Genomic DNA, 24,654 nt, shown 5'->3' with positions numbered 1-24,654 from the left:
TAGGTGGGTCCTAAACCTAAACGGAACCCTGGTACTAACACTAACCATAACCATAAGGCAGTCTCCAGCCACTAGTTTTGTTATGATCAAAATTTAAATCGCTGGTGAACTGCGTCAGAATTTCATAGATGTAAAAGCTTCATTAATCATTTGTATTTATCTAACACTGTTTTTGTACTTAAAACTATAGCTGTTCTCTATTAAATGTATTTTTTGTTAACATGTTTGGGCGTCTGGAACGGATTAATTGGATTTACATTATGTCCTTTGGGAAGTATTGTTTTAGTTCGACTTTCTTACACATTAATAATGAAAACCGTGCTTCCACTGTTTGTCTTATTTACTATTCTCTTGTGGCAAGAAAGCTAAGCGTGGAGTGTCTGTCACTGAAATTCATGGGTAAAGTCATCATTTGAGGTGATTGATTATTGCCAACATCCATCCATCCATTTTCTGAACCGCTTACAAGGGTCGGGGGGGGGGGTGCTGGAGCCCATCCCAGCTGGCTTTGGGCAGTAGGTGGGGTACACCCTAAACTGGTTGCCAGCCAATCCACACAACCATTCACAACTAGGGACAATTAAGAGTTTTCAATTAACCTGCCATGCATGTCTATGGAATGTGGGAGGAAACTGGAGCACCCGGAGAAAACCAACGTAGGCACGGGGAGAACATACAAACTCCACCCAGGAAAGCCGAAGCCCGGACTCAATCTCACGTCCTCTGTACTGGGAGGCGGACATGCTAACCACTCAGCCACCGTGCCGCCTGATTATTGCCAACAGTCTCTCAAAATACCACCCCGCCCCTCTCTCCTTTATTATGGCCCATTTTCTTTCTTTGTGTCACTTGTTTCATCCTTGACAATCGCACCATGTTTTTGTGGTTCAACTACAACATAAAATAACTGCTGTTTTTTCATTGCATTAATCACTTGGTTGCTGCTGTTATTTTTCCATGCTGGTTGCATTTTGGTCAGACTTAATCCTCAACCTAGTTCGAAAATAATTAAGTCCTAACCCTTAACTCCAACCCGAGCAAGAATCCAAAGCCATTTCCGTTTTTTTCTGTTTTCTTCTTCTTCTTTTCCTCACAACTGATGTCATCACAAGGCACTGAGTCACATTGTTAACATGAATTGAACTTTTGGCACGCTGACATGACGATGTCGCGCTGCTTGCGTAACAGACGCAGCCGTCCCGTCAACACACCCCGCGGTCCAAACCCGAGCCAGATTGCCATTGACAGCGGAAAATTGCTCCAGAAAAGCAACTTTTGATTTTGATTCCCCCCTCCAGTAGCAACACACACATGCTGTAGTACCGGACATCCCAGGTGAAATGTCCCTTGTATCACTGCTTTATTTATACTGTTAAACATCAAACAGAAACAACAGCAAAATCAAGAGCTGACACCCCCTCCCAGAACCCAGTTGTGCTCGTTCTTCTTACAAGTTAATTTACATCAGCGTGATAATACGTTTAGAAAGAAAAGATTGGGGGAAGCATGGAAATGTCTTCATTTGTCTGAAGCTCGTCCCCGCGTAACGTCACCGTGCCCGTCGGGCCTTGACGTAATTATGTGATAAAAGTGATTTGATCGATTCAAACTGGAGGGCAGTATCAGGCTGAGTCAACTCATGCCACTGAAAAAAAATGCTGCATTGTGCTGCGTCTGGGATGTAAAAGCACATTCATTATCTCCACCAAGAAAAAAAAAAAAAAAAAAACACGGCAAGGTCACTCGGAGGCGAGTCCTCGTCTGTCTTTATCGTACAGAGTGTCCGGGTTACTGCATTCAGAATGATAATAAGGGTCGCCAATGGAAAGCCGTTCGGGAATTTATTCCGTATCCTTGCTATCCATCTTCAGGTCAATGTATTAGGACGCTCTTTGTCTGCACTAGTCAGACAATTCAGCACATTACTAGAACAACAAGAGTGCACTCGTAGAACGACAGTGTCCTAAAATTGCACTTCGTCATAATAGTGAGGACGAAACCATTCTAGTCTGTCTTGGACCTATCCGTACAGCCGTTTGAGCTTTTATTCAATATCCTTGTGTGCCTTAGTTGTTCTGATAGTACTCTGTATTGTATTGAATCTTTGTAAGAGGACAAGGACGGTACTAGTGATCATGTACCGGACGCTGGCTATCAATTATATGGAATAACTTCTCAAACAGCTTTATGGAAAGCTGTTTGAGCATTTATTAGATATACTTGCGTTATTAGCAAGACACAGTTACTCTACTAGTACCCTGGATTGTCTTACAAAAGAGGACAAAGAGCGATTTCAAAGATACTGAATAAAATGCACGGCTTTCCATAGTCTCCTTGAGATATACGCCTTGGAAAATCTTTGTACAGGAGCTTGTTTTATACATGTTGTGCTTCTCGTGGTCCACTTGTGAAGAAGACGTCGATTGGTTATAGCGTATAAAACAAAGGCGGGTCCATACACCTGTTCGTATTCCCTTTAATTTGCGAGGTGGACCTTGAAGCCCCTCCAAGTGGTCGAACGCCAATGCCGTTGACAAAGCAGTCGGTTCTCCGGCAAGCAGGCCACAAATCCAGTTTTGGAAAAATCCCTCGGTAAACTCCAAATCATAAGGTGCTCTCCAGGAGCCACTCGGAGCGGGACAGCTTGTCACGGGCCCTTTGAATGTTTGCGGCGTTGTGAAATTGCGGTAGTTCGCCACTCATGGACAGGCTTCGCTTAGAGCGCAGGCTGGCCCCCGTTTTGGGGTACGCCACATACAAGCGCTCCCTGGACGAGTCCGCGTTGAGGGAGTGTCTGCGGTTGACCCTGACGGCTCCCGCCGGAACGGTCATGTACTGGCGAGGGGCCTGCCGTGCCCGCGGGACCCTGGGAGCTGCAGTCCATTTGGGCGCCTGGGCGCGGGATACCATGTGCGGCACTTTCGGCTCCGAGGAGTTGTTGCGGTTGACGTTGTTGAGTTCAACATCCGCTTGCGCATTGGCTCGCTGGACGTCGGACGGTTTCGACGGGGCGATCGTGCGCTTCACCCTCGGGACACCCGGGGAGGCCGGGTGCCAACTGTGGCTGGCGGCCGAGGTAGAAACGGTGCAGTCGGGCAGGGAGGGTTTGGCGGTACCGGTGTTGGCGGCGGAGATCAGGACAGGTGCACGCTGCTTGGCGGGCTCCAGGGGCGGTAGAGCGACTCGCAGACACTCCTTGTCGTTCTTCTCCGGACGCAGGACTTGCTTGGACAGAGACTTGGGGAGTCCGCAGCCCTGAAGTTGCCCGTCGCTGCTCAAGGAACGAATGTCGCCCATCTCCAGAGCCTGTTGGGAAGAAGATTAATGAGTCATGGTAATCCACTGAACACTGTGTTTCCAATTCAATCTAATCTGCCCAGGGCAGATTAGATTCAATAGCTAGAATCAGAATCAATAGCTAGTCAGATTTCAAATTCATCCTCACAAGGCCAGAGTGCTGGCCCTCGATTTGGCCCTCGATAATGGCAAAATGTTTCTACTATTACTGTGAGTACAGTTATATTTGTATTCAGCCCGTTGCTTAATGGTTATAGTACCGCAACATAGATGTTAATTAGCGTTAGCATTAAGCTAACCGACTGAAAGGCTAAGCTATAGTATATGGTTGGTTTAAATACAAAAGGTGTAATTCTCTTAGTTTTTCTTGTTTAGTTTGACAGTAAGTTTAAACTAACATCTGTTTTAAGAATATTTACAATTTCTATCGTGATAGTGGCGCTAGACTAACCTTATCTGCGTCTCCCTGGTTGCACACCCGGTAGCGCACGATGAGGAAGATGATAAACGCCAGCACCGAAGCCACAATAATCCCTCCGATGATGACCACGATGGTGCCGCCCAGGAACTGGGACTGCATGAAGTGGCACCTCAGGTACTGTGGGTCGGTGGTGAAGTGGACACAGCCGATGACCCGGGTGGCGGTCAACGAGGTGACCTGGTCGTCGTAGATGGCCAGCACGCACAGGTCGTACTGCGTCCCTGCCGCCAAGTTGTTGACCAGGATGCTCTCGCTGGTCGGCGGGATCATTCTGGAAAAATACGAACGGGATTAGAGTGTGTATGTACTACATATTGGCCTATATGTGTATGTATTAGTACCTATATACTATATATTTGATAACAATTAGTTATTTTATATACTATACACGTTAACGGGTTCTTTTTGTTAGTTTTTACCTTTTCTGGTAATGACCTCGGCCATCTGTCCTGCTTCAAAATTAAATGCCAATCAAATTTGCCCACCAGTGGATTAGCGCCTCACCAGATTATGCAGTTGATTGTTTGGACGTTGACAGTCGGCCATCTAAGACGTGCCTGCGTTTCATCATCGGTGACGTTTTTGATACATTCTAGGCGGCGTCTTTCATGATGAAAGGTTTGCTATTAAGGATTCTGTCTATCTATCTTTTTCCTGCATTGCGGCTCCACACCAAAAACACGCTGTTGACTGCATCATTTTTGTCGCCGTCCTTCCTAACATGTCCTGGTGATGAGCGTCTAAGTAGAGAGTAAAAGAGATGAAAGACGCCTGGGATGCTTTCTCTTTTTCTTTTTTTGCCAAACGCCGGCCGGGCTGACGCCGCTTTCATCTTCAGTTTAGTGCTGACATTTGTTATTTTTGATTTTGTTGATTAAGCATTATCAAGGCGGTAAATGGTACACTCCGGCAAAAGGGGATTAGGAGTTGAAGAATGAGAAGTGGGATGCGGAGCATTAGTACTCCTGATGGGATTAATGGACACCGCAAATAATCACAGAGACAGTCCAGTCTCAGCCCGTGAGACCAAATACCCCAAGGGACTTAAGTGTCCTCCTGAGTCGGTAAAACAACGGGTGTGGCAGTTTTAATCATGCGGTTGAGGTCATTTTGAGTTTAGCAAGTTTGGTTTGGGGCGGGAAGCATGTCAAAGGTTCTGGGTTTGACTCTCGCTTATGGCATTCCAGTGTGGACTTTTCTCAGAATTTCCCTCTTGAAATGACAATTTCTTATCTTATCTTAATGATAATTTGTCTTACTGGTAATATTTGAACGTGTTTTTGTGTAAAATAAGATTTTTTTCTTATTTAAATTAATTCTCTCAAAATTAATTTTTCTCACGTTCATCATGACTTTTCATAAAAGTAGTTTTCATAATATTGCAACTTAATTCTCTTTAAAAAAATCTATTTTTTTAAATCTCAAATTCAGATTATTATTTTTTTTACTTCATTTAATTTTGCACTTGCTTATACAAATTCATTTTTCATAAAAAATATATATATTTTATATTCAGATTGCTTCCTAGTCATATAACATTTTGTTAATATATTTTTTTTCCTCAAAACACTAAAAAACTGTTGGGTAAAAGTATAGTTTTATTTTTAGTTCTATTTTTAACCCAGTCATTGGGTTATTACCGGTATATCACAATCTCAACAGTAGTTACTTAGCAGGACTGTTTGGTGAATTTAAACCAAAAGATGAGTGAAATATTTTGCCCAAATGTTGGGTCAAAATTTTCACATAAAAAAAACCAAATGAATCAAAAACAAACCCAATTTGGGCTAATTTTAACACAATTACTCTGTCAAAAAGGGACTGACTGCCACTTGGGCCAGTTTAACCTAAAAATTGGGTTATTCATTTGACTCAACTTTTTGGGTTAAATGAAGAACCCAACCTCCAAATTCAAGCCTGGATCTCCTGACTGTGAGGCAAACGTACCCACACAAGACCACTGTGCTACCCCTGGTTGTCAAATGTCTACCCTTAATCCTCACCTGTACACCAGCGAGTCATCGTAGGTCCCGTTGTACTGGATCTGGAACATGCGGATGCCCGGAATGTTTCTCTGGAAGTTGAAGTGGACCATGGCCGAGGTGGACGTGGCCTCAGCTATGACCACCTTCTTCTCCGGGCCCGTCTTGGTGTTCCCCAGGGGCACCCCGCCACCTGGACCCTCCGCCCCTGTCTTGGTCACGGTGGCGATGTCCGAAGACCCTGGGTCGGGTTCCTGCTCGCCGGCTGTGTTGTTGGTGATGTGAGGGAGCTTAGTGATGACCAGGGTCACCTTCTGCTGGGCTTCGCCGGCCGGATTGGACGCCACACAGGTGAAGGAACCTGCAATTATTTTATACAAACATTTAAAAGCATTTTGAGTTATTTTGTTAATACAGTAGCTGGTTAATGATACTTTAAAAAAATGACAAGAACTTATCACTTTATTAATAGAATAATCTATTTTTACATCCACATTCAACCCCAAACCCAATTTATAAATGACCTGGCCAATCTGTCCATGTTGAAAATGTGGCCCAAACGATTTCCCACCACCTCTCTCATCCTAAGAATAGAAATGTGCGTTTAAAACAACACTGTTTAGGTCCATTACGCCTACATTTAAACGTATTTACAGCGAGCTTCATTTAGCACAAACGCAGCAAAAGGTTGAACATTACAAAGGTAATAAAAAGCTGAGCAGCACTTGTTAATTGGACTATTTAATGGTGCTACATCTCAGACGCTAAGCGTAAGAACATTGAGCACCAAGTCAATAAATATCTTAGTCTTTTTTCTTTAATGTAAAATTACACTTTATTTTTCTCTCTGACTGAATATAGAAAGGAAGGCAGGACGTGTGGGTTTCACAGGCGGGTTGAGAAACTGGTTGTTATTTTTGCTAGCAAGCTGGATAAAAGCTAGCTAACTTGTGATAGCTTGTTTTCTCATCAAACTTCAATCCAAAAATATCAACAGGTCATTAAAAGTGTTTTACTATTAAAAAACAAAAGTACAATGTGCCAGTGAGTTTCCCAAGTGTGTTTACATGCAAACAATGATTTTGCACGGCAGCTAATCTGTGGAGGTACTCCAATTGGAAGAGACATTTGTTATATCACACTTCCAAATCTTTGAATATTTAAGCCCCTTAAACACGCTTTAATCTGTTTTACCACATGAACGATCAATATGTAATGTTTTAGCAGGTGTAGTATTTTTTTCTGGTATGCTAGCAAGGAAGCTAAAAGATAGCTAACCATGACAAGCTGTGGTTTCACATTTAGTCTGCAAACGAAATGTTCTTTTTGACAACCAACTCAAAATATTTTAACATGTCCTTGAAGCTCGATCTGTTTTTAGCCACACAAACAACAACAGTGCAATCATATGATGTGTTACTGAGTATCACCAGCATGTTTACAAGTGTGCTATTTTGGTCTGGCTTTCAAATAAGAATGGTAAAGTAACGAACCGCGGCAAGCTATGGTTTCATATTTAGCTAGGAATATTTTGTTTACTTGTTAGTTTTGTTGATTAGTTAGTTTGTTTTGCAGTATGTAACTGTTTAACCACATAAACAGTGGAGGTTCTTATAATTTAAAAACCCGTGGCAAGCGGTGGTTTCACATTTAATTAGGAAAAAAGTTTTCTCACCCAGCTCAAAATATTTTAACATGTTCTTGAAGGTGGAAGCTGACTGATGTGAAAATGAATTTAAAAATACATACACTCACGAGTCATAACTTAGCACATGCTAATGAGGTCCGATGCAATAGTTTGTTTCAAAATAGCCTTTTTGGAAAATAGCATGCCGAGGCTCAGTTCTAAGAGGTATTCAATGTGTGAATGCTGATGAGCACTTCTGTTTCTACAGTAAAAAAAAAAAAAAAAAAAACCTTCTTTTTTTGACCTCCCAAAAACTTGCACATACATAAAATGAATCCACAGTCAAAATATTCAGAGATCCCACAGGCCAGGTACTACAAAAAGCGCATCGTGACTAACAGACAGAGAAAAAAAAACATGGAATGCCTAAAAGCACTGTTTTTGGCAGTACAATGCAAAATCTCATGGCACACCCCCAATTCAAAAATGTCACATAAAGTGTATTAAATATGCAGAAATAATGATGATCTCAGCTCGATTTACTCACAAATTGGCTTACCCAATGTGAAATCTGGCAATGTGCTCAATCAAATCAAATCAAATAAATTTTCCCCATTGAAATGTATTGAATTGGGTGAATCTGCATGTGAGCATCTTGGCGTAAGTTGTGGCCTAAAGCAGCTCCTTGCGAGTGTTCAAGAGTGTATTTATTTAACTATCGAATCTGATGTACACTCCAGACCTACCTGAGTCCTTGACGGTGCTGATGTGGATGTCTAGCGTGCCATCGGTGTGCACGGAGGCTCTAGAAGAGTTAGACATGAGTCGCCCGTCGGGGGCGATCCAGTGGATGACGGGGTCAGGGTCCCCCCGAGCCTTACACCGTAGCGTCACGCTCTGACCCTCCAGGGCCCGCAGCTCCTACAACAACAACATCAGGCTGATATATTGACCACGTTTGGGCTTTTACAGCTCTGTTCGCTATAAACGTAATCGACTATTGATCATAGTCGTAACGTTGAATTAGCGCGTCGGCGGGGACGTCGATACGGTGGCAAACACGCGTGAACGATAAACGTCTGCCGTGATGTAAAAGAGCCGTGAGATACGGCTGTTTGCTGCGCCGCGCCGCCTCGATTGGATCGTTTTATTTGGATGTTTTGCGAGACCTCATCGGCGTAATGGCAGATCTATCACAATCCAGCAAATAGCTTATTACAATCTTGTCAACAAGCGGGGTACACACATACAGTACTGAGTTTGAATATGAGTGTGTGCATACTGCTCTAAAAGTCGTGTACCAACACAGCACACCGCACACATGAAAATAAAGTTTCGCAGCACTTGAAGACGACCAAGTAGAAGTAGTGGTGGTAGATTGTTCAAGTATTATTAGTAGCAGTAGAAATAGTAGTTGTAGAAATAATAGTAAGTAGATGTAGTCGAGTAGTAGTAATTGAAGTAGTACTATTGGAAATAGCAGAAATAGTAGAACTAGTTATAGTAGTAGTCCGCCAGAGACAATTGATAATCGGGTCCTTGGTGACTTTGATCACAAGGGAAGAGAAAATGCTGAAATTCTGCAAAATTATCACTATATAGATACCTGACTTTATATTTGGTAAATCTTGTCTACAGTATATGTATTTTACAAAATCCCATTGACTGAGCGGCCCAGGGAATTCCTGTGAGCTTTAAAAGTCTGCCAAGTGTGATATTTGCTGTGAGGCTACAGCAAATTAATCGAGAGTTTGTTTTGGGGGGGTCACACCTGAGAGTGCCTGGTGATGAGAGGAGGCTCGCACAGGAACTCCTCTTCCGACACGGTCCAGAAATAGCGTCCGGCGAGGTGTTGAGGCGAAGCGCAGGTCTCCAGGTCGTCCTCGCGCCGCAACCTCCGCAGCCAGAGTAGCTCGCAGTTGCACCGCAGCGGGTTCCCGCCGAAGCTCAACGCGAATGAAGTGGGCCCCATGATTCCCGAGGTGGCCAAGACCCCCGCTCTTTGGAAAAGGGCAGAGTTGGGAAACACCAGTTACAAGTCGGTCTTAGGACTTGGACTTGAGAAAGACTTGACGTTGTATTCATGAGATTCAACTTGACTTAGATTTGCCAACTTGAAAGTTAAGAATTTAAGACCTGAGACAAGTGGTGCAAGGGATAACAAAAGTCTCGGTTCGGATCGGATCTTTTTTCGGATCAGCCAAAAAAAAAGAAGATAAATAGTACTTTTTCTTCATTTATTTTGCAAAACACTTTTTTCCATTAAAAAAATAAAATAATCAATTCAAAATGTCTAATATAGCCGTTAAGGATTTAGTGTCTTCATTTATTTAGTAGAATGCTTTTTCCCTTAAAAAAAAATCAATTAAAAATTTATAATATGGCCGTTAAGGATTTAGGAACAATTTTAAGTGCAATATAAGGCAGAAACATTCTTATTTTATGCATGGTCCATGTGTAAAATGACAAAGTATAGGACTTAAAGTTATGTTCCTAAAATCTAAACGGCTTTGTTTGACATTTTGAGTTGAATGTTTTTCTTTTTTAATGGGCAAAAGTGTTTTATACAATAAATGAAGACAATGTTCTATTATTATGACATCCACTCACCTCTGGAAAATAGGGTCCGGGGGCAGTTTTTGGAGCTTGTTAGAGGTCACATCCAGCCTCTTGAGCTTCTGTAGACCCGAGAAGGTGCCCTCTGGGATGTAGCTGAGCATGTTGTGGTCCAGGTTGAGGGTGTGGAGGCTGGACATTCTCTGGATGGCCACCCAGGGGACACTCTCCAGGTTGTTGTAGGACAGGTCCAGCTCTTCCAAGGCGGTCAGGTCGTTGAAAGCGCCGATCTGAATGTGCATGAGCTGGTTGTTGTTGAGGATGAGGTGGTGCAGTTTGGACATGCCGCTGAAGGTGTCGTTGGTGATGCGTGTCAGCCGGTTGCTGTCCAGGTGGAGCGCCCGCAGGTTCTCCAGGTCCTTAAAGGCGTGCGGCACGATGGTCCCAATGGTGTTGCGGGAAAGCGTCAGGTCCACCAGCTTGGTCATGTTGGCAAAGTCCTTGCGCTTGACGCTGGTGACGAAGTTATCCCCCAGCCGCATTTCCACCGTATGCCGGTCGATGTTGGGGGGCACGAACAGCAGCCCCTTTTTATCACACAGGGTGGCCAAATTGGGGTTGAGCACCTGACACACGCAACGCTTGGGACAGACTTGAACCTTGTGGGCCTTGACAGCCGCGCAGACGACCATCAGATAAAGCAGGAGGGTCTCCATTGGACTTGTCATTCACGTGGATAAGGTAGATTATCCTTAGAAGATAAGGTAGAAAGAAACACAGATAGAAGGAAATGGTTTATCGAGCAGAGACTGCGCAGCGCTGTCATCGCTATTAAACATTAATTTGTCTTGCTCTGGGAATTCGCTCCCTTCAAGACAGAGATGCTTTTGAGCCTGACGCGCTTTACAACTGGATTGTAAATAGAATCATAGGCTCAGCACTGTGTCCAAATTGTAAGCAGGGGGTCAGAAAACAATGAACGCCGTGCAAATTAGACGTGGAACTAATTAGTCACCTGCAGACTTCAGAGAGCTGCATGGCTGCTTTGTGTTGTATATTTGTTGGAGCCATTTAGCACTTTTTTTGGGAAACCTTTATTCTACACAGTAGTGGGTTATCAGGGCCAACAAGACCTACATAAACAACCTAAATTCTAATATTTGTTCCATGAAATTGTATTAATTTATTCCCAACAGTGTGTTCCCTCCATTATGTTGCAGTTTACTTTGCTGCACTGCTTCCAGTCCATGTGGATTTTTTGGGGGGATCAAATCATGTATCCGTCTTTTGATGTCAGCTTTGGTCCATCCTCTGGTTGACTTGTCAGAGCAAAACACATCTGCCATGATCTTGACACATAACATCTAATAATCAGCATCTCTGCTAAAAAAAAAATCATGTTTTTGTCATGTTATTCGATAAATATTGATTCTGAACTTCTCCAGATAACGTATGGGTCACAGTTGCATGCTGTTATATTGCGTTTTGGTGTAGTATTGATGTTTTATATAATTATGATCTGATAGTGGTGGTGATTTAGTCAGGTAGGTCTCCACTGCCTGTTATTTGTTCAACCAGATATAAGGACAAACAGAAAGTCATAACATTTAACCAGGTACCAAGGTCTCATTTGTCCTAGCCAGATGGTCAGCAACATAAATCTTATAAAACATCGATCACAAATAAAATAGTAGATCAAATATTTTACATCAATTAATTATTAAGCCCAGGAGTTTTGAATGCAGCGTCGGGATGTACCCCGCCTCTCGCCTGAAGTCAGCTGGGATAGGCTCCAGCACACCCGCAACCCTAGTGAGAGCAAGCGGTATAGAAGATGGATGGATGAATTAAAAATGCAGGCTCTGTCCAATAGATTTCTGTTGTCTGTCCCTGTTCCAAATGAAACAGGATGTGTTTGTTTCAGCTCTGTTTGCAAAGCGTTCCAAGCGGATGGAGCAGTATAACTAAACGCTTTTTTATCCATTTCAGTCTGGAAATAAGGAATAGTAACACTGAAGATGTCACGTGGTCGACGGTGCAGTGGTTTTTGGTTGTTTGGAGAAAACAGCCGAAATAGAATGAAAGCAAACCAATGAGGACCTTGTAGACCAGGGTCAGATGGTGTGTGTACCTGCATGCAATCAGAGAGAGCAGACCAGCTTTCACATACAGATCACAAAGATGTGTGAGCTAACTGAAACCAGTTATTGGAAAAAAGCCAGCAATGAATGCCAATCCTGCTTTTTGACATGACCATCCCTTTCACACAGTTTCTATAAAATTTTGTGCACCAGGGACGTTTTTTCTCTCGCATAACTACCGCAATCAAAAAATTAGTGCAGACATTAAATACTTGTTAAACAGTGACAATTGCTTTTAACACAAGTGCTGAACTTCACAAACTAGTCCTGCTTATCCGTGATTTTGCATAACTGTCCCGTCTCTGTTGGGTCTCCGATGCTACCGGTTCTGTGACAGTACGTTTCACAAGAAGAAAGATTGCGTTGACGGGCAGTTTGAAAGGGGCTCATGTCTCTAAGTCGGCCTGGGAATTCCAATCCCGCCTTCCTGATTTGCTAATGCCGCCACTTTTATGTTTGCGTACACAGGGATGAAAGTCTGAAGTGTCCATCCGAGGGCCTGATCAGAATTAGATGGTTATCTCCCGGGATCATGCGGCCAAAAGGATGGGATGATTGGGCCCAGTGGCTCTGCGACGATGTGCTCATCCTTGCTATTGATTTTTTTCTCCCTCTCTCTACTCTTACTTATGACACAGTTGAGACAGGGGATAACGGGAGATCCATTTGATGAATCCCGAGACCTTGTCAGAGGGGATAGAGCATCAAGTGGAGATCGTATAGTGACTGTCAAGAACTGGAATTTTGAGTCATTTTTCTGTCTTATATCCCACCAAAGTGAAGACCAATCCAATCAAATGCTGAGAACAAGAGATCCCTATCCCATAACTGCAGTAAAAATCTACAGACTAACCTTTAAATACAGACAAGAAAGGTCTGATTTAGGGTTATGGCTGGGTGGTTTGCTCGTAATGTCTCCATTGTCGGCACTGCGTCTTGACAGCGTGGATAAAAGTCTGGCCTCAGCACGGAGCTCTGCCAAATGAATACTGCCATGATTCCAAAAGCCAACACGCGTTTAATAACCTCGATTGTCGGCGCAGGAAGAAAACATCAGACCGGACGGCGACGTTTTGGGGGGGTCAATGGCCGCGGTTACGCTTTGACAGGCGGGGAGAATGTAGGACAGAAAGAGGTCAGGTTTGAAACGCGCCGTGATGATGATGATAAGGGAGAAATGATATTGTCGCAGCGAGCCTGCTGGGTATGACATATCTTATGAGTACTGCTGATCAAGCTGCAGTGAGGAGACACCCTCACCAAGTCCCACACAGAAATTATCATGACGTGCGAATGTTGAGACATGCTGTTATGGAGCTGAAAAGAGAAAGCTTTCAGACCATGTTTCCACAAATCGCAACATTAGCCATGATCTGCTCATTAATTCGTCTTTGGATCATACCAGACACACTTATACTTCAGTACAAGTACTCTAGAGTAGAGTAAGACTCTTAAGTAGACTTTAGTAAAAGTAGTACAAAGTCTACTCTTTACAGCCTTGTAAAGTGGAAATGAATGTCTCACTACAGAGAAGAGTGTTAACAACCCTGCGCAATTTAAATGACTACAAAAATTGGCAAGTTTACAAAATGAGGCTTCAAAATCGTGCAAAATCAAGCCGTTCCCTCCGTGGGCGTGTCCGCTGAATGCGCTGTAACCACGCCCTATTCAACAGTCAATCAAATACCACTTGCCCGACCTAGAAAAATGTCTACACATAACCACAAATTAGCCGCAAAAATATATCCACAAAAATTTCCGGTTGGTTGGAACATATATCCCACTTGATCGCAGCAGGGCTTTTCCATGCTGTGACAATGAGGCACTCTAAAGCAGCCACCCAATCAGATGATCCTGTCTACAACTGGCTGTCATTTTGGTGTGTCTAAAGCAGCCATGTCAGCAAACTATCCTAAGGGAAAATACATTTTCAAGTTGTAGGCATAACTCACCAGCTAACTGAACATTAAAATTGCCCTGGACTCAAAGAAAAATAAAAGATAAAATGTATTTTTACTGTCAGCTATCCACATTAAAGAAAGCAATTACTCAAGTAAAGTCCAGATATGTCTCTATGTAAGAAAAGTAATCATCCAACACGATGCCAAGATAGGCTCACTTTCCTGACTCTGATCTCACCTGACGATCGGGAAGAAAACATTTCCGAAGCGATAAGTGTTTTTGGTCGAAAAATTCAGAAAGCTCATCACGCTAAATTGTCAGTGGAGAATCAACCTGGAGAGACCAAAGCAGACTTAGTAATACATCTGCCAAGATTTTATGTGATGAGGATCCTGTTTGAGTTTAATATGAACAAAGTTGAGATGCGTAGGTTGACATTGATGAAGATCTGAGGTGGTTAGGTTTCTGTTCATAAGGATCTGAGTTATAGAAGTAGACTGTTGTTTATGAACCTCTGCTTTTCGGTACAGAAGTTCACATTGATGTAGATCTATAGATTCATGTTGATAAGGTCATGTTTATGAGGATTTGAGGTATAGGTTCCCGTTGATGAGGATTTGCAATATAGAAGTCCATCTGTATCAGGATATGTTCTCATGGTTGAGAATCTGATGTACAGCAGTTTATGTTGATGAGGATCTGAGGTGTATAAATTTGTTTGGATCAGGATCAGTGGTATAGAAGTTAATGTTGGTGTGGATCTCAAGTGTACAGTTCAGGTGTATAGGTTCATGTAAATGAGGATCTCGGGTATATGTTCATGTGGATCAAGATCTGCGGTAAACAAACTCATGTTGAGGATTTGAGGTACAGGATGTTTATGTGGATCAGGAACTGAAGAATACAAGTTTATGCAGATCAAGATCTGAGGTATAGAAGTTCATGTTGATGCGGATCTGGAAGTGGAGTTTACTGTTTAGGTTTACCTTAAAATGGAGGATTTGTGGTATAGATATTCATGGGGATGAGGCTCTGAGCTGTATAGGTTTATGTTGATGAGGATCTAAGCTAAAGTCTACATTGACAAAGACGAAATGTTTTTAACGAGGAACCGAGGTGTATATGTTCTCGTTAGTATGAAGCAAAGTTCACATTGACGCTGATGAGGTGTGTATGCTGCTAACGAAGATCCGAGATGTGTATGATATGCTGATGAGGCTCTGAGGTGCAGTTTCTTGTTGCGTGCTGCTCTGAGGCCGACTGACAAGACCTCTGTTGATGTGCAATGAGGCAGAGAGACGACCTGCAACTTCCAGGCTCAAATTGCGCTCAAGACTTGATATTGATTCAGTGTGTGGAGATTGAGGCCTTTTTGCGTTCTCTCTCCCTCTCCCGTTCCCTTGGAAAACTTGGCTGAACGTGACGCGAATGGTTACCACTGTAATCCCCCACACCGCCAAAACAGGCCGGAGATATCCGCCACCGTCCCTACTAATTTGCATTTAAATACTGGCAGTTCCGCTGGGATTTGCATAACAGGTTGCGCTCATCAGGTACACGAACAAATAAGCAGATAATCAATCAACGTGCTCATCAATCACGCTCTTCATCTTTTAAATGTCACACCGACGCCGGAAAGTCATTATCCTGCATATTGGGTGTGCTCATTTCGCCGCGGATAAGCCTGGAAAAAAAAAAAGTACCGCATTGACCGTCATCTCCTGCCCAGTCAATCACATGTTGCTTTACTACCTCCCAGCTTGTCTTTGCGCCCCCGTAGTACACAACAGACTGACAGCGCACGCCCACACGTGCGCTCCAGTGGGCGGATCGCTGCCTAATAGAGGCAGTTCACCCCCCCCCCCCCCCCACATCTATGGAAACAGGCGACTGCAGCATAGCAGTGGTGTACAGTAGCAGTGGATATCTATGCTCTCCCAGGGGCGGCCTTCTCAGAGAACAGAAAGCACAGCATAGCGTGACTCGCCTTACGACCAGGGAGCACGGGGGAAATGGTTTCCGATGCTGCAACTTGTGTCTAGAGATCCTTGGCAAGCTCGCATCCGGTCAGAGAATCATAGGAAGGTCACGCGAGGCAAATGGGATTACCAAAAATAATCTAAAGTGAAGTAGACATACACAGAATTTTTTCCTCTGCTCAGAAAATGGTCGCCCTCAACAATTGTCCACCAAAAAAGCCCCAACTACAGCGAGCTTCCTGATTGGCTGTTTCAGGTTCATGCCACAATCACAGAATTGGTGATGGGTCCAACTCGGGACATTGACCATGCATACATATGCGATTCTCTGCTTTGAAATAACTTTTAAAACAGCCCACACCTGAGGAGAATCATTCATGATCATCTTTTAGAGACACTATGGCAGGGTTCACCAATTCCGGTCCTCGAGGTTTCCGCCTACCAACACACCTGATACTTAAGATCAGGATCGTTATCAGGCATGCTAATGAGCTGATTATATGAATCAGTTGTGCTAGTGGGCGGAAACCTCTAAAACCTGCAGGACTCTGGACCTCGAGGACTGGAATTGGTGAACCCTACCCTCGGGCATACTTGGGCAAAGTATGACTTTGGGACCACATCCAGCCCGCCCACAGTCTATGACTGGCCCTCACATTGACACTGAAGTCAAAGTTAGAGTTAATTTTAATGACCGGTTATAATTTTGTTAAAATAGTCTAGTTCCTTAATTATATTAACAACACCATGCACTAGGTTCTTAGTGTCTAATTTGGCTTGAATATCAGTGTGTGTATACCCCAAACCATAGGATTATCGCTTAAAATCGACTTTTAGACACATCCGATAGTTCAGCCATCGCTGGTTTGGATTTTTTAAAAAGGGAAGAAAATTGTTCACATTTTGCCTGATTGTTGAGATGTGTCTACCCTGCATCACTGGATAATCACTCAGGATCAGCATCATTTGGAGGTCTAAAAATCAGGTCTAATCTTTCTAAAACATGCGATAATTTGGCCTTTTTCCGACTTTGATCAAAATGGCGAGGAAATGCTCAGATTTGGCCCAATTATCAATTCGTGTGTACCCCACACCACAGGAGGATCAGTCAGGATAATCCTTTCGAGGCATCCGATAATCAGGCCTTTGTGGAACTCAGAAAGGCTCAAATTTGGCTCTATTGTAGCTACGTGTGTACTTGCGCAAAACAAAACAAGCTGCAAGGTGGCTGTAAAATGGCTCCAGCAAAGCATTTTATGAAAGTGACCCAGCATAGATTCTGCGACGTCTGCCTCGCTAACACTTCTCCATGCGCTGTGACGCTTCTCCGAACGCGATAACTCTTGGATGACAGCCGCGACGCCATGGCAACACTGAAAAACGTCACATTGAAGGGAAGCGTGAGGGGGAGGTGAGATGCAATCAGGGGAAGGGGGCTCGTTTTCAAGATCACCTAATGACATTTATAACAAAGAATCCCCAGAGGAGAGAGAGCATCCGGACAATTTAGTCACGGATAACAAATGAGATTCTGCTTTAAAGCCCCCGAACATTGTCAGGGTGCTATTACTTGCTAATGGTGAGAGACAGCCGTTGACACTAATGCTGCTGATGCTACTGCTGCATGAATTTCTTATTGTTAGCTGGCCAAGCCTGCAGGTATTGTTTTGATCACCCTTGGCAGGATTAGCCAAAAAACAACCAATTAACTAACCGAGCGAACCATAACACATTACCATGGAAATTTTTATATGGCTGGCATTTGCCAAGAAAGAATCCATTAAAATTTGATTTCTGGATAAATCCAAAGGTGCCTTGAAATACAAGTTTGATGTATTTCATGACCATATTTGTATCTCAAATCATCTTCCCCCATTGAAATGAATGGAAATGCATCTAATCTGTTCCAGCCTTACAAAAAAACAAAAATGTGTTGTTTTTTTACACGTTTTTTCATAAGAAAAACGGAACTAAACAGTTTGAGCTGTATAAAAGCACACAGTAATAACATTTGCTCTCCACTTAACCTGTAACCATGGAAAATGCAAGCGCAAAACACGACTGTACCTAATGTATTGTCCTCCCTTGTTTTTCTACAGAACAAACCAGCTTAATGGCACATTACCACCACCAACTGGTATTGTCCTTGCACTGCAAGAAAACAACGCACATTGATGGTGGCTGGATGTTGTGAGGTTTGGCACTCGTGTACCTTGAGATTCCTTTGATATGTCGTGATACTAAATACTCCTCTAATGAAATGTGCTTTTACTGTGAAAGCTGATGGGTTTTTTTATGATCTCACACCCAACAAGGAACACATTTTTACAATATCTGGATTGCAATCAGAAGTGGGTAGTAAAGTGCTACTTTTACTCTGTTACATGCAGCACTATTTTTTTTAATCAATTTTACTTATGAGTATAGTTTTAATCAGTTACAAGGAGGAGGACTTTTATTTCTTGCTTAGTTTGTAAATCCTAAAATTAGTTAATTTTCATGCACAATAAGATAAAATGTCTTAAGAGTCTCTGCACTGCAAAAACAGAAATCTTAAGTAAGATATAATTTCTTAAATTTAACCTAAATTTGCTTATTTTGCTTTGACAAGTTATTTATACTTAAAATAAGATTGTCAAACAAGATCATAAGCAGTCTAAGCCTTGAGTGTTAACAGCCAGTTTTAAGTACTGTGAAGCTTAAAAGAAACATTTTCCACATTTTAAGATGACTAACCAACATCAAAGGCCGAGAACTGGGCTTTTTATAAATGTATCATTTGAATGTTACATTTTATCACTTTGTATAATCTAGTAATAAGATAAATGGAAAAATACAAGTGTGAAAACAATCAAACAAAAGTGCAATATAGCACTTTATTGTAAGCATTTTTTTCCTTGTAAAAATCAACAGTTTGTAGTTGTGTTGCTCATTTTTCCTCTTTACAGTAAATATAATACCAGCTAGGGCTGCTCAATTATGAAGAAAATATTAATCAAGATTATTTTTGGTAATAATTGATATCACGATTAGGACAATCATAAATTTTTTGATACAAAACCAGAAAATGTTTAATCGTATTTAACATTTAAACGTAATTATTAAGACAAATTAAATTATTTAAAACACTATAATTATGCAAGTTCCTTTTGGATGAAACACAATTTATGAAACTAGTTATTTCAACAACAAAAAAAGGGGGGATTACGTATAAATTCAAATAACTCGAAATTAGTATTAAAAAACTATTTTTTTTCACGGTGTAATGATTGAAATTGTAAGTGAATTGTAAGTGAATTTCGATTAATTGCAAAGTCCTGGTACCAGAGTGTCTACCCTCAGGCTGGGAGGTTGTGGGTTCAATCCCTGGCTGGCTCATACCAAATGCAATTACAAATGGGACCTGTTATCTCCCTGCTTGACATTGTACAAACTTGTCATGACAGTCGGGGGTTCCTTTTAAGAAAATTTGTCGTGGCAGAATTGGCTTTAATTTATTGTGTTTTTGTCTCAGTTAAAGTGATATTGTTGGTCAATATCTGAATTTGCACATTACCTTTTTATATTTTTGTCTCGGTGACATTAATGCTTTGATTAAAAAAATTACTCTGGTACTTAAGTATTTTTTTTCACTGAAACATTACAGTCTTACACAATTATTTGGAGGACTACTTTTTTACTTTTACTTGATTCATATTATCAATTATTATGCTTATCCAATACAATTTGTGGCTACTTTACCGACCAACCTCTGCTCATTGCTATGACACGCTGCAATGCAACACAATACTCTGTTATATTCTTTTTTTTCTTTGCATTTCAGGTGGGGGACGGCATCTCATATGCAATTTTGGAGGCAACTGCAATTTCTCTGCTTTGACTGGATGTCAAGGTATCGTCCCGTGTGTGTGCGTGTGTGTGTGCGTCATACTAAGCAGACCCTGGTGCATCAAGAGAAGTGCTGTTCATCAGCATTTACAAGTCTCCCCTGCCATTTTGCAAGTGTTTTCCTTCGCACAGCATCCGAGCGGCAAGCGAAAGTCGGGATAGGGTGGAGAGGAGCAAACAGACTCACAACCTTCCTCATATTTTCCGACGTCTAGCTGTCTAGAACAGGCAGGAGACAGAGCTCAAACACTCATCTGCATTCCGCCGCCGCTCTTGTGCGATCGCACCCCTGATGTGAGGGGAGGGGGGCTTATGACCTGGGATTTTCTCTCACAGAAACCTTGAAAAGCACTCTGGAATATCAATATGAGATACGCACTCTCATTCGCCCGTTTAATTCCTCGCGGGCGCACTGCATGGAGGATTTTATGTATAGGAGGAGTGAAAGAAAAATAAGTTCAATCCCTTCCCACGTTGCGTGCAGACAAAAACGTGTAACATCTCCTTTGTTGCGTTTTGCGGCAAAACGAGGACAAGCTAAATTGAAAATGATAGCAACACATCCTTCTTAAAATTGTTTTTTCTACTTTGGAAAAAAATGACTACAGGTACATTGGTGCTTTAAGATACAATTCGATTAAGTGTTTTTAATAAGGAAAACTCGTACCTTTACATTCATTAACAGGGAAGTCAAGTCAAAAATCTTCTTTATAATAATATGTTGTATGCGGCTCCACTAATAGTCTAAACACAGTATTCAGATTACTGTAATATTGCGTTTGTGCACAATGAATTAATCAGCAAAATCCACACGTTTTTATCTGCCACTTGCTGTCGACTGAAAATGACATCGCAGTTGCTAAGGGCTCGGGTACCTATCACGGCTTAGCTTGCAAATGTCACATGACCAAACAAAACAAAGAAAGGTGACATGACATTTACATGACATTCCTATCCTGACCAAAAAACACTCAATGCTACCTGGAAAGTTAAAAAAATAAAATAAAATCAGCCCTTGACACCATTTTTACCAAAATATATGAAACTGGGTACACAAAAGAAAGTCTCAAAGACCAGTATCCAAAAAAAGAAAAGGGAATTGACCATTTTGGTTAACGGGTCAGTACCATTTGTACTTATTGGATAATTTATTCAAATGAGTCTTAGTTGGTAGCAGGTACACTGACAGATAGACGTCAATAAAGTGCAAACTTTTTTTTTTCTCTTTGCTTCTGCCATCTTATGTGGGCAAAGCCTGTCATCAAATTTGGACGATCATTTTGAGGATTTACCATGAATACAGAAACTCTAAACTTGCCTCCACAATATCATGTATATCTTGGTGAAACTTGGTGCGTAGGATGGAAACAAGACCCTGAAGAGATCCATATGCCATCTTTCTCAACTGGTGTTTCCCCTACCTTGCAGCAACAAGCACAAGCTACTTTCAAGTCACGCAGTATCACCACCTGCAAATTTGACAAAAATCGGACACCAGTTTCACACTCGTGACAAGACATACGAAAAAATCTCAAGGACTCATGCCCAAAATTGAACAATAAGTCAGCCATTTGGGGAAAATTCCAGGACTTAAACAAGAATACATCAAGTGAGCCCCCATCGGAAGCAGATATTCTTGACAGACACACGAGGGACTTAAAAAAATATATATACAACCTAACAATTAAATAATGAAGACTCTTTCTTTTGACAGGAGACCAAAGACAATAGGCGCTGGTCCCCACGAGACCCAAATGTAGGTCATTGAAAGTGAAACGTGGTCAAGCAGTCACCTGTCTCCGTGTGAAGTATGTGAGTGGGAAAAATAAGAAAATTTAAAAACCGAGGTGTGGTAGGCCCGCACGGAGGATTCAAAGGATGCCCTGCGCGGGCGCTTGGGAATAATACACCACGTGATGACTAACACTTGACACCAGGCAAGGAGACGACATCCTTAATTTATGTAAAAATATGATGAAGTGTGTTTATTAACGTGTTTGCTCACACAGTGACCTAACAGACGCCGCACCCCAATTAGCGACTGGATGCATCCAAATAGCACCTTGAGCAGGGGGGAAAATGGCTAGTAGCTAATTAACTCTGTTGCTAACCAAAACAGCAGCACCTACCACATCACGTAAACAGACTTCTCTGCATCGTATTAAAGGTGATTTGAAATGGGATCCTTAATGAAAATTAGCATCCAGTACTTATTGTTTTTTCCTCATTTCTTATGGTTTTGCTTTCTCCATAATCATTAAAGAAAAAAACGACTTTGGTTTCCTGTTACAATTGCTGATCCCATTTAAACTCCATTGCTAACCAAAACAGCAATGTTATTTGGCAACAACAATTAACATTCCAGCAAACTCACACGAAACGTGGCCATTCCACAATGTTGTGTGCATCCATGTTTATGTCTCAAGAAGCTATGTGACTTATTTATTCCACCCGCCAACTTGAATCAATTTGTAGTCAGTTGCTAACCAAAACAGCAGCTCCAATCGAAGCAGATAAACATTTGTGCAGTGTGGAGCATGTTGTAAAAGAGTTCCTAATGTGACAACGACACTTAGCGTTCCATTAGATTCAGATTTGTGCTCGCTCCACAATGTTGTGGGCGTCCATGTACAGTACATGCCTCAAATAATTTTTATTAAACGTGGTGTTACAGCGCATGTTCTAAATGAATTCCCTGCTCAGCTGGGATTCTGAAAAGTGGTCTCTCCACAATGTTGTGTTTATGTTCTACAGTGCTACATAATACTGTAACTCATGGAGTCTTATTGGATGTAGTAAATAAGTTCCCAACGCAGTATTAAAGATGATCTATGTGGGATTCTGTGGCCACTCCACAATGTTGTGAGTGCCCATGTTGTTTATGTTCAGGGCAGCTATACTTCCCTTGTTTAAGTGTGCAGTCTTACCACATGCTGTAAATTAGTTTATTGTGTCGTCTTAAAGATAATTTATGTGGAGACAGTGTCTTTAAAGACAATGTGCGTTCCTGTAGAATAGATTCTGGCGTGGTTGTACCACAAGGTTGTGTGCATCCATGTTTTGGTCTTAGCACATTTTGTAAGACTTCCCTTTTTAGTATTAAATATGATTTATGTTGAGATGGTATCTTTAGCGTGGTATAACGTTCCAGTTGACTCTTGACACAACTGTGACTGCTCCACAATGTTGTGTGTGCAGAGAGCGACGCCTCTTATTACCGCAGTGAAAAGTTCACTGTACAGTGTTGAGATGGCATCTTAGGCAACACTTAACGTTGCAATAGATTCTGTCATATGGTTGCTACACAACGTTGTGGAGTGCCTCATTTATTCCCCTTTGCTGCATGTTTCCATTTTAGTCCTTTTTAAAATGTTGTTATATACTACAGTTGCACAAACAAAGGCCTCCACCCCTTCTGCAGTTGAGTAAACTCTGCCCATTCCCGATGAACATTTTTAATTTGTTTTTAGAACCGCATCAAACGCCTTCTAAAGATTTTATATGTACGTTGTCCACTCCAGCCCGTTTTTGGAAGCCTTGCAACGCTCTCCCCGTGTTAGACGCCATCACACCTTGTGACTGAGGTGTCATTTGCATATCATCTCGGCTTAAATCACTTGACAGCGGCAACAGAAAGGAGAAGCTTCATCAGTAGCGGCTATCAGTGCATCCTCGGGGCAGCGGCAATAAAACACCCGTAGCAGCAGACATCTTATGTGAATTATAGCCCGTGTTCGCAGCCAATCACCTATGTGTGAAAAACTCAAATCCATATTTTTTTTTTCTGACCTTGCAGGAGTGCTGCATGCATACACACACCTCAAGTCAATTAAACACCACCCCCTCCCCATCACAAGAGTTGATTGACATCTATGGGGAGATTTTCTTTTACCTTGCGGAGGACACATCCAGCCCCACAGTCAAAGGTAGAAGTCCGGCATCTCCGCCTCGGAAGAAGGAGGGAATAAAAGGAGCGAATTAATGCAGGTGTCCCGCACACGTTCGCCTGGCTTCCGGTAACATGTGGCCGGCCTTGGCAGCCCCGTCGATGCCCTTCAAGGAGGGAGGAAGAAGAGGAGATCCGCCACGCCGGGTAAGAGTGAGCATTGCTCGGGGGAAGGCAACCTCACCTCCTCCCAAAAATAAAAAGAGCGAGATGGATAGAGAGAGAGAGAGAAAGGAAGAGGAGGAGGACGGCGCTGCTTTTTTGAACAGCCCCTGCGAATGACTGCAGCCAGATGTTCCTATAATTCCTCTCTCTCGTCCCCGCTCTCTCTCTTAATCCAGATTGCCTGCGAGGTCGCAGCCGTCATACATCCGCGCGCACACACCGCACGCACACACACACACCGCTCGCCGGTTCCACTGGCGCTTGTGTTCGGAATTGCAATGGCGGCTGCACAGAGAGCGTTTGTGTGCGGCAGACAGATGCAACGCACACACACGCATGAGCCCTGCCTGCCGGCCGCGCTCACAGCCCAGCGTCATCATTTATTCATGCACACGCAGAGAGAGAGAGAGAGGCTGCATGCGCGACAGAATGCAGCATGCACCACATTCTGCTTCTCTAAAAGATATGGATTTGACAGCAAAACTCACTCGGTAGCACCCCCTAGAAAGTTTGAAAAATTCAGCCGTCCGCACCTGTTCTGCTGATCAACAAGAAATCGGGGAGTTGTGTCCATCATAACGGGGGGAAAGTCTCAAGGTCCCATGTTTGAAATTGACAGGAAGTCAGCCATTTTGGTTTGAAGCAGTAAATTTCAGGCTTTGACAAACTAGGAAGCAGGTGTCGTCGACA

At 42.5% G+C, this 24,654-nt stretch overlaps 2 protein-coding genes across 2 annotated transcripts in view; one reads left to right on the top strand and one right to left on the bottom strand.

The window, feature by feature from the left end:
* Positions 1 to 1,315: 1,315 nt before the first annotated feature.
* Positions 1,316 to 24,350, bottom strand: lrfn5b (leucine rich repeat and fibronectin type III domain containing 5b). The gene is made up of 7 exons (XM_086060430.1): positions 23,746 to 24,350; positions 9,998 to 10,694; positions 9,159 to 9,387; positions 8,134 to 8,308; positions 5,782 to 6,121; positions 3,749 to 4,049; positions 1,316 to 3,306 (listed from the first exon to the last, which is right to left on the bottom strand). Exons 2-7 carry the CDS (start codon positions 10,669 to 10,671, stop codon positions 2,605 to 2,607), a joined length of 2,421 nt encoding a protein of 806 aa, XP_085916556.1. The 5' UTR covers positions 10,672 to 10,694; positions 23,746 to 24,350; the 3' UTR covers positions 1,316 to 2,604.
* Positions 5,400 to 24,654, top strand: part of LOC147158519 (methylmalonate-semialdehyde/malonate-semialdehyde dehydrogenase [acylating], mitochondrial-like) — a 32,000-nt gene continuing 12,745 nt past the window's right edge. The window contains exons 1-7 of the mRNA XM_086060432.1: positions 5,400 to 6,111; positions 18,065 to 18,160; positions 19,789 to 19,857; positions 21,568 to 21,790; positions 21,863 to 22,020; positions 23,650 to 23,779; positions 23,841 to 23,946. The gene's annotated coding sequence lies outside the window, so the exon portion shown is untranslated. The remainder of the gene's footprint in view (positions 6,112 to 18,064; positions 18,161 to 19,788; positions 19,858 to 21,567; positions 21,791 to 21,862; positions 22,021 to 23,649; positions 23,780 to 23,840; positions 23,947 to 24,654) is intronic.

The sequence above is a fragment of the Leptonotus elevatus genome, chromosome 18, assembly GCF_054856555.1.
Source record: "Leptonotus elevatus isolate MCC_2025b chromosome 18, RoL_Lele_1.0, whole genome shotgun sequence".
Classification (NCBI taxonomy): domain Eukaryota; kingdom Metazoa; phylum Chordata; class Actinopteri; order Syngnathiformes; family Syngnathidae; genus Leptonotus; species Leptonotus elevatus.
The sequence above is the reverse complement of the archived record's forward strand: the minus strand, read 5'-3'. Positions and strand labels throughout refer to the sequence as shown.

Coding starts and splice junctions, on each gene's coding strand:
- lrfn5b (XM_086060430.1), bottom strand. CDS start 10,671: ATGACAAGTCCAATGGAGACCCTCCTGCTTTATCTGATGGTCGTCTGC. Junction 6,122..8,133: donor CAGCACCGTCAAGGACTCAG/GTAGGTCTGGAG, acceptor AAATAATTGCAG/GTTCCTTCACCTGTGTGGCG. Junction 4,050..5,781: donor GATGACTCGCTGGTGTACAG/GTGAGGATTAAG, acceptor GTATTTTTCCAG/AATGATCCCGCCGACCAGCG.